The sequence below is a fragment of the Phalaenopsis equestris genome, unplaced genomic scaffold (genome assembly GCF_001263595.1).
Source record: "Phalaenopsis equestris unplaced genomic scaffold, ASM126359v1 Scaffold000134, whole genome shotgun sequence".
NCBI lineage: Eukaryota > Viridiplantae > Streptophyta > Magnoliopsida > Asparagales > Orchidaceae > Phalaenopsis > Phalaenopsis equestris.
In genome coordinates this window covers 3,685,335-3,695,919 of record NW_018164576.1, presented here as the reverse complement: position 1 = coordinate 3,695,919, position 10,585 = coordinate 3,685,335, and the positions used below count along the sequence as shown (strand labels likewise).

At 36.4% G+C, this 10,585-nt stretch overlaps 1 protein-coding gene across 2 annotated transcripts in view; it reads right to left on the bottom strand.

Annotated features, from left to right (window-relative positions):
• Positions 1-8,163: 8,163 nt before the first annotated feature.
• The window catches only part of LOC110021479 (protein DCL, chloroplastic), a 48,776-nt gene continuing 46,354 nt past the window's right edge, over positions 8,164-10,585 (bottom strand). For both annotated transcript variants that reach the window (XM_020719986.1, XM_020719985.1), the window contains one exon: positions 8,164-8,481. In XM_020719986.1, the coding sequence (XP_020575645.1) occupies positions 8,305-8,481 (177 nt within the window). In that variant the 3' untranslated portion in view covers positions 8,164-8,304. The remainder of the gene's footprint in view (positions 8,482-10,585) is intronic.

Below are 10,585 nucleotides of genomic sequence, written 5' to 3'. Positions count from 1 at the left end.
AGGTGCACGCGGAAGGGACCGCGGGCGAAGCTTCGTGACGAAGAGGGGGGACTGCTCGGCTAGGGCTGCGATCGGGATGAACCGCGAACGAGAGGAAGGAGCTGATGGGGTGGACCGAGAGACCGAGAGAAAGAAAGTGGGGGTCTTGCGTGCGGTGAGGGTAATGTCGAGGGGAAATAATCGAGCGTATGGGATGTTTTAATCGGGTTTATGCAAGCCAGGGAAAACCTAAATAAAGTTAGGTTAAATATGATTTAAGAAAATATTTAAGATTTTAAAAAAAAAAATTTAATTTGTGTTTCATCCATGCATCAAAACATAACAAAATTGATGTCATTTTTAGGTAATTTTGATGTTCCGGACGTGCTGGCGTGGTCTATTTCGCCGTCGGAAGTCGTTTTGACGAATTCATCGATTTGCGTGTCAATTTTCTCGTGTCAAAAATATGGCAATATGGGTGTCCTTTCCTACCAAAATGGGTATCCCGGACGCGTTGGTGCAGTCCATTTTGTCGTCGGATGTCATCCGGAAAAGTTCGCATTTTCACCCGTCCTTTGGGCTTAATTGAAGTCTGATTTCACGCAATTTCGTGAACTTCGTGTACTTTGTGTGTGTACGTGACGAAAAAGTCGTGACGAATGTTTTCCTAAGGCTTGAAGTCCTATTTGGAACATTTTCCTTGAATCTTCGCAAAATAGCCCATAACCGCTCGTTCATAAGACGATGGTCTTGTGCCAAAGATGCTAGACATCAAAGGAAAATAGGAATTGGCTGGAATTTCTAGAAAGGTGAGTCCCAATTCTAGTTTTCTAAGATAGTCCATAGGAATTTCTAGAGCTAGAATCTAGGCTCTAAGGAGGAGAAGACGAGACCTCACAAAAATGAGGTCAACACTACTCTACAGCCCGCTACCTCCTTACAGGATCTTGACTCTACTCCGGGCAACATCCTTAGCACGACCCCTCCTCCGAATAAGAAGGTGAGTTCTCTGAATAATGTACGCAATCAAACATGCTCTCTCTCTATTCTAAGGTAAAATACATCTCTCTTCGTAGTTTATCGCCAACCTACAGAGCATTTGATACTGCCCTGGCAGACCATCAGATCGAAGCTACTATTGTGGTTGCTCTTGTTGTTCCAGCCTGAAAAATGATAGTAATGGAGGAGATTAATGCCCTTCTGTAAAGCCATACATAGGATGTCTTTGATATTCCTCGGGGTAAGAAAGTTGTGGGGTGCCAATAGATTTTCAAACACCAAGTTCAACTTTGATGGATCATTTGAACGTGACAAAACACGATTGGTCGCCAAATGGTATTCATAAACCTACGGAATTGACTATGATGAGACATTTGCTCCTATGACTAAGTTAAACACTACTTGGGTCATGTTGTCCTTTACAGTAAATCTGAATTGGTCTTTATTCCAGTTAGATGACAAAAATGTGTTCTCGAATGGAGAGCTTACAGAAAAGGTGTATATGTCTCTCCCTCCTGGCTTTGACTCTACTGCCTCTAGAGGGCAAGTGTGCAAGTTGTGAAAGTCCCTCTATGAGCTAAAATAGTCCCCAAGGGCCAGTTCGACAAGTTCAAAAAGGTGGTCGTAGGTCATGATTTTACTCAGGCTCAATCGGATCACACTTTCTTTTTCCAGCATTCCTCCAATAGTCAGGTAGTTGTCCTTATTAACTATGTTGATGATATTGTTCTTATAAGTAATAATCTCCAAACATTAGTCCTTGAAAGACCTTCCTGTTACGTCCTTTGAAATGAAGGACTTGGGTTCTCTTCGGTACTTCTTAGGCATAGTAGTGGTCGATCATCTCGGGATATTTTTCTGTCTCAGCGCAAATAAGTAGTTGATCTCTTGCATAGAACAACCTTCTTCTATGTAAACTAGTGGTTGTCCCTATGGATCCCGATGAAAAATTATCATATTCTCAATGTTGTGCTTGTCAACAAGACTCATTATCAACGCCTTGTGAGGAAACTCACATATCTCGCTCATATTTGCCCCGACATATGCCACACAATTGGTATGGTGAGTCATTAATGTCTGACCCCTTATGTGCACCATCTTCAAGTTGTCCATCAGATTCTCCGCTATTTAAAAGCTAAACCGAGCTCAATTTTGTTTTTCTCTCATCACACCTCTCCGTTTATTGTTGTTTATACATATGTTGATTGGGTCGGGTCTGTTTATGATAAATGTTCCACCTCGGGGTATTACTCATTTGTAAGAGGAAATCTTGCACTTGGAAAAACAAAAAATTATTTGTGGTTGCCCAGAGCAGTACTGAAGTTGAATTCTGGTTCATCTCCTTAAAGATTTGTGAAGCTCTCTTGTTACGTATCATGCTCCGCGAACTTCGTATGCCAACCTCCGTCCTGTTACAGCTATAATAAGGCTTCCATCAACATTGCTCACAATCCAGTCCAGTATGATCGTGCTAAACATGTGGAGATTGACAGACTTCATTAAGAAAAAGATCGAGTCTAGGGAAATTTGTGTTTCTTTTGTGTCCTCCAATGGTCAACTAGCGGATATCCTCACCAAGAATTTTTCCGTTCGATGACTTCAAATCCAAGTTAAACATGAGTGACATCTATGCTTCAACTGCAAGGGGAGCATTAGATTTATAACGACAATCCATAATTATTATTAGCTTGTATTCCCTCATTATGTATTTTCTATTTTGTTTTATTATGTTTTATGTCTACCTTCGTTGTGTCCATTGTTATTGGGCTTAAATACCCCTCCTATCAAATAACGTTATGCTGCTCTATTCCAAATCTCAACAGAAAATAATAGGGTAAACTTCAAGATGTTCTACAGGACAATCAAGCAATTGGGTTCAGCCTAACAAGAAATATACAGTTGTAACCACAATTAGAAAGATTATACAACCTTAATTACATAGATTCTATAAACCTTCAAACATGAAGTCTATTTAAATATGCTTTGCGCAATCATGATAAACAAAACTAGCAGCAATTTGAATGTTAATGGTGTTGTTTGCATGGATTGCAGAGTGATTGCAGAGTAACTCTAATCCAAAAAAAAAAAAAAAGCCCAAGTTTCGATAATAGTCCATGAAGTCAAATAATCTCATAAGATGCAGCAAGTATATCATGATATTTAGACACATCTGCTTCTTATTCTTCCACGAAATCAAAGAGTTATAAAAAAAGAAATTGTTAGCCCCTTGACCATTGGGTATCAAGGTACTAATCCCAATGAGCATCATAATACACAAACAAGCTTTGCTCCCCTTTTGAAAATGAAGAAAGATGGCTTGAAGCTTAGACCGCCAGCAATACGACTATACATAGAAAGATCATGAAAAAGGCGATTAGAATGGTACCCAAATCTATTTATGATCTCAAGTATCTAGACACAACGCATTTCCGCTCAGGTTGAAACTACCACCCTAAGACCGATCAAAGAAGACTTGGGAACCTCTCGCTGGTTTTTGGAATTCAACATAAAGAAGCGTTTCCACATCATCTAACAACATCAATTCATCTCAAACATGAAAGAAGGAACAAATTGAAAAGAATTAACAAAGGATTGGCATCGCACAAAGATATCAAACGATATGACGAGCAACAGCTAAAAGAAAATGATGCGGAATCACATAAACTGAATAACTAGTTGATGAATGAAGTTCAAAAGAGCGTGGATCATAACAAACAATACTTTTGAGTGAAATTTAATAATCCATAAAATCAAATTTAATTAATTTAGCTGATAATTTATAGCCTTCATGAGAAGGTAGATAAAATTTACACAATGAAATATATGTAAATCATTATATTTGGAATACTCATGAAAAAAATGATGCTAGAAAAGTCAGACTTCAAGGCATCAGGGTAATACATCAATTGGCTAGATTATCATGCCCAAGGCTTCAACCTAAAATTAAGATGAAGCCAAAGAATAAATCAAAAAAGTTTGAACATCTAATAGAAGCCAAATCTTGCATCCAGTAAAACCATTTTGTTGAAGCGTTTAGGGAGGGACATTATCGATGGAAAACAGCTCTATTTTTTTCAAAAAATCATGCAAGTCAAGTACCTATCGGATCTTAACACACTGAAGTTGGAAGACAATTGAGTTTCGACATAGGCTACAAATCACAAAGAGCTAGATAATACATAAATTATAATTAAAGAAATAAACAAAGATATGCCAATGAATGTCACAAAGTATTTACAATTTGCAAGCAATGTAACAAGAATAATACCTTATTATGAACCAAATCAAAACTATTTCCAGCACGACTATAATGTGATGGAAAAGGAAGAGACATGTATATCCCAATTTTATAGGTTGAACAATCATAAGAAAGATGAGAAACAAATTGAACCTTATTATCTAATAAACAAGAGCTTCTAATCTAAAATAAAACAGTAAAATAAGGATGAGCTAAACATTTATTCCATAGCTCATTATTTTGATTTATTGCAGTACAAGATAATGAGACAACTTCAAAAATAGAAGGCCAAACGAGAGATAATCATCTAAATTTATTCTCCATCAAAAGTATATTTCCTGTCACTTAATCATGCATAATATAATCGAATGCCATTATTGTTATTAATTAAATTTTTTTAAAGAAAATGGGATTAAAGGAAAATTTAGGAGATGTAAGAAATTCTTTTAATGTCCTCAATAGTTATATTAGATAATTGGCCACTATTGGCAATTTGTATAAAAGATGATCCAGGATAAAATAGAATATTGCAAAGATCTGATGAATCAATCATTTGATTAAATACCCAGAATTAACAAGTCAGGATGAAGATAGAACATATGAATCTTGCGGCCCTAAGGTTGGTAGGACTTTAAAAATCATGTGTTCAAATATTTCTCAAGTAAAAGTTAATTTATGCATTGCAGTAAAACCAATGACATGATCAATAATAATCATTTGTTTAGTTATTCATAATTTTGAGAAAGAGTATGCCGTTATTTAATAATGTATCCAAATTTCTTAAAAAATTTGCAAAATTTCTTCGCATAATTGGCAACAATTCGTTCACAACCCTTGTAGGTTGGGCCTTACACTTGTTGCATGTCTCTTCATTTTCCTTCCTCATGGATTGCATAAGCAACCATATTCTCATGAAATTTATATTGTTGAAAGATGGTTAGTGTTCCACGTTGTTTCACTTAGTGAAATAATTCTTTAAACGAGAAGGATCCTGATTCATCAAATTGGACAAAGTAGCCACAAATTCAGAACAAAATTTTATGATTAATTGTGTATATGTGGAGATTGAGAAACATGATTAGTAAGTGCTGCAGCATAAATCATGCCAGACAGATAATTAGGAAGTGTTTTCACATAAATCATGCCAACAAACTAACCATAAATTTTAAAAGCAAGAGAAAAAACCTTGTAAGAAGGGATCAACATATATGTAACTAGGTGCATTTGATATTCTAACTGGAAATGTCAACGTGCATGATCTTGGTTATAAACCTTTCATAAATACTCACATGTTTTGGGCTATCTTATATACCCATAAATTTAGAATAATTCTCTAATCAATAAATCCTAAAATCCATGTTTACATTTTTTATTTGCTATTAAGCCAATTTGAAGAATTCAATAATAGCAAAATCAGTGCCATCAATGAATGACCATAATTCTTTTCCTATGACAAATAATTCAATGGTTGGCATAATTTCTTTTTTTTTTTTTTAAATCAACAAATGAGTACCAAGTGATTTTTGTAGAGAGAAGAAGCCTTAACATGATAAACATGCGTTGTACGGCAAGCCCATATGAATCGGCATTAAAGGGCAATGAGGGTAAAAATGGGATTGCAATGAGAATTTTGTAGGCTAGAATGAACATTGAGCACTTCCGAAGGAGAGTGGTGAAAACTCAACTGTTCTTGAGGTGGAAGAACAATGTTGATTGCTGAAGTGAAGATACAGGATAGGTGCAAAAACAAGACCATCATTGTTTGCCAGACCTAGCAGAAATGATCAGCGTGCAGATCAGGATTATCATATGTAGGCTGTCAAAGCAGCTCCTTGTTCGCAACCAGCTTGTGTTCGGCTCGTTAAGTAGCTCATGTTCAATTCATTCACTAAGCAAATGAGTCAAACACGAACTATTTTTTTTACGCTCGATATATAAACAAATCGAACACGAGAAAAGATGTGTTCGTTCATGTTCAGATATATATGAGTAATATTTTTAAATAATTTAATTGACTACAAAGCAACAAAGATTAATTAAAATTAATAAATAGAATAAAAATATATTAAATCCTATTTAAATGAATATTTTAATATAAATAATAAGATTTAAATCTCGTCCCTACTCTTAACATCCTAAGATTGCATGTCTAAAGATGTCAAAACGGTTTGTTCGCGAACAGCTCGTGTTTGGCTTGTTAAGCAAATGAGCCGAACACGATAAATACTTTGCGCTCGATATACTAACGAGTCAAACACAAACAACAATATTTTTTAACAAGCTAAACATGACCAAAGCCTGGGCTCGCTCAAGCTCGGCTCGTTTACACCCCTAGTCATATGGTAATATTCGTGTGCTAAAGTCAAGATCGACACTAAAGGATTAGCATTGCCAAGACAAGGTCGAGACCAAGAATATATCATGGCTTTGACACCATGTAAATTTGATAGCATGTACCAACAGTTCCGCTCATTATAAAGATCATATTATGGTACATGTAATACCAAGTATTATTTGAGTGGTTCAAATAATCAGAGACCTAGCTTAACAAGAAACCAACAATTAAAAAAACTACAAATAATCAATTATACTAATTAATTGAGAGAAGTTTCAAAATAATCCCCTAAATTTTTGTAAAGAGTAATTTAGTCTCAGAGTCTATAAAAGAGTCAATTTAGTGTCCGTACTTTTTTAACATAAGTTGAATGGTCCCCACTAAGGTCCATTTTAGCCCCAATTTAAAGAGTATGAGGGCTAATTCGGTATTGTTATAGTTTCTGGGACTAAAATGACCCCGTGTAAGTAGTTAAGGTACTACTTTGGTATTTTACTCCTTAATTATACATTCCATAACCTTAAATAGCACAATTATATGCCCAAATGAACTCTGCAAACAAAGGTTAAAAATGGGCAATGGTTATGATAACCTGCATGGCTCTTGTGCATGATAGTTTATAGCATGTAAATTTAAGAAAGGATATAAATACAACAAATACGAGGACTCTCATGCTAGGGAAATTGTTATGATACTAATGTACGAGTGTGTGAATAATGAAAGTTGGAACTTATAATGTAGACTCTTACCAAATTAAACTTTTAGGATGAATGGGATCCATCCCTAATATATTTTATTTAAGGGGGCTTTACTTACATAGCACTTAAAACATTAGATTTTGCATATCCCACACAAACTTTAAATTTTACACCCACAGCCCTAACCCCATCATCGCACTCACGGCTGGTTGCTCGCACCACTTGCAAACTCACCGTGACATCTACTACACTGCTGCCTCCTCGTCGTTGTTGCCGCCGCCGTCACCGCCGCCGCCTTTGCAGAGCAAGAGCTAATACGATGGGGACGGGGAAGGTCTCAACCATCCACTTCGACATGGATAGAATCCTCCACGATGACGAGCAGCCCTCACGAATGGCCACTTTCAACATTTTCACCGAGATGGGTGTCTCTGTCATGACCAATGATTTCATTTCTGCCACTATCTTTTTGTCTCTCACTCATATTGATTTCCTTAACACCGTTAGCAAGGTGTGGGATATGTAAAATTTGAAGTTTAGACATAGGGTATGTAAAATCTATGTTTGAAGTGCTATGTATGTAAATTCCCTTTATTTAAATAAGATGTGGTATGCCGTCCCCACTTTTAACAATGAATTTACATCAAAGCCGGAACACTGAAAACAACATACAAAAATCACAACAGTTGACAATTGAGACCATGAACATAAAATTCATGAGAGCATGGATATATTATTCAAGTTGAACTGTTACTTTCCATAAACATAAATATTGGAACCTCCATTTCTAAGACTTGAAAAAGATACATACAAAAGGAAAGATAATCATCAATACATCACAGTTAGTATGAAATAAGAGAAGGTAGAGCATGGACAATGTAAACCTCATAATTCCACAAGAACCAGGAACAACATTAAAAGGAAAAATAAGTATTATACTGGAAATTTCAAGGATTGCTTTGCAAGAGTATTACAAAATGCAAAAAATAAGAAATAAATAAAAGTAAATCGCACATCTACATTGCCTTGTAGGATGAACCTAACCTGATAGCTGCTCACTCATTTGGCCTTCGCCTTCTAAAATGTCTGATGATGAAGCTATCCGCATAGAGTGGATATTTCTTTCTTATCAGACCTTTGATACACTTCCAATAGGAAAAATCCACAGTCTCTCCATTGCTTCTTACAATGAAGAGACAGCGTGACTCACGGAACTCGGGATGTAATCCAACCTAGCAAATGGAAGGACAAAGGTTATCTTTGATTCACGACTTAAAATCCTACTGAGAAAAAAAGGAGGAAAACATCCACGATAATACAGTACTTGTACAATTTGGAGTTTTAACTCTTCAGTATATCATAGATTAAGAAAATTGAGCAAAATCATTATTAAGAAGAGAGTCATGAGTAGAAATATTCAGCTTTAAATAAGCAGCATTAGAAGTGGCAATAAACTTCAGTACATGTTGAAAAAAAATGAGACAGCCTAGAAAGTCCTTTCCAAGAGAAGATACGATCTCTACCACAAACCACAAATGAGTTATCAGAAAAATTTAACGGCGAAACTTTCAATACATTTGAACTAATGAATGGATATGATAACATGATAAGGCATCAGTAATACCACCATACTTTTTCATGAGTAGGAGATAAAAGGGCATTGTGTTGAACATGACTAAGATTAAAAAAAGAGAAGAAAATTACATGCAGCACTCTCAGATATAGAAGGCGTTTAAAATTGACCAATGTTTTTAAAAGCCCTCATAAATGTGTTTCATGAACGTTAATCCATTACAGGCATTAATTGAAAACAAAACATTAGAAAGGCCCTTATCCTCTTTCTTTCTTCCTGCCTTCTCTGTCTCAAGCCACTAATCAGACCTTTGATAAAGATCCAATTTTGTTAGTGAAGCACAAATTTGTGTGAGCTAGTAATAGAAATTATTGCTCAAAATATAAATTATTGCTCAAAAACTATCTTCATTTCATTGATGACAGGCTTATACAGAACCTTACAAGTTACAATATTTATAAAGAATCTCTAGAGTTCATCTATTTACAAACAGAACCCTACATTAGATACAAATTTCAACACTCCCTCTCAAGATGGGCAAAAGACATTCACTATGCCCATCTTGTCACACAGCCTAGACAAATCTAATGAGCCACGTCCTTTGGTGAGGCAGTCAGCCACTTGCCTCCAGTGGCTACATGACTTTAGCTCCAGTAGTCCATTATTCAGTTTTTACTTGATGAAGAACATATCAATCTACACATGCTTGGTTCTATTATGTTTCACCAGATTGTTGGCGATGTTGATCGCTGATTTGTTGTCGCACCACAACTTCATTTGAGCTCCCTGGTCCACCTTGAGCCCTACTAACAAGGCTTTCAACCACAACAACTAGACAACTCCTAAGACCATAGCCCTATACTCTACCTCTATTGTTGATCTCGTTACTACCAAATGTCTCTTGCTCATCCAAGAGCCCAATTTGCCCCCTATGAACATGTAATATCCATATGCAAATCTTCTGTCATCCACACAACTCGCCCAGTCAAAGTCACAATAGCCCTCAATGCTTGCATGTTCATTCTTCTAAAAGATCAACCTCTTCCCTAGTGCATTTTTCAGGTGCCTCGAAATCTGATAGACTGCATTCATATGCCCTTCTTTGGATCATGCTTGTAATAGCTCGCCATGCTCGTTGTATATATGATGTCGGGATGTATGTGACTTACATAGATCAGACGACCCACCAATCTCTAATATCTCACAATCAACTGGATCTCCTGTTTCTGCACTCAGCTTACCCTTCTGATCAATTGGAGAGACCGCAGGCCTGCATTCCAGCATGCCTGTTTCTATGAGATATAGTACATACACTCTCAGACAAGACCATCCTATCTGGTCCACAAACCACCTCAATCCTAACGAAGTATCTAAGTTTTCCAAGATCCTTCACCTCAAACTCTTTGCTCAATTTTACCATTTGTTGAACAATCTCTATCAAATCATCACTAGTGATAATTATATCATTAACATACACAAAAAACATAGTAGTGTGACCACCATTTTGACGAAAACATCGTATGGTCGACATTAATTTGTTGATATCCCATGTCCACCATAGTTTTTCTAAACTTATCAAACCAAGCTCGAGGAGACTGCTTCATGCCATAAAGCGACTTCTTGAGCCTGCAGACCATGCCCACTATCTGATATGTACTGAGTCCTGGTGATCTGTCCATATACACCTCTTCCAGTAATTCACCAGGAAGAAAAGCATTTTTAACATCAAATTGGTATAACCTCCACCCATCATTCACAGTCAG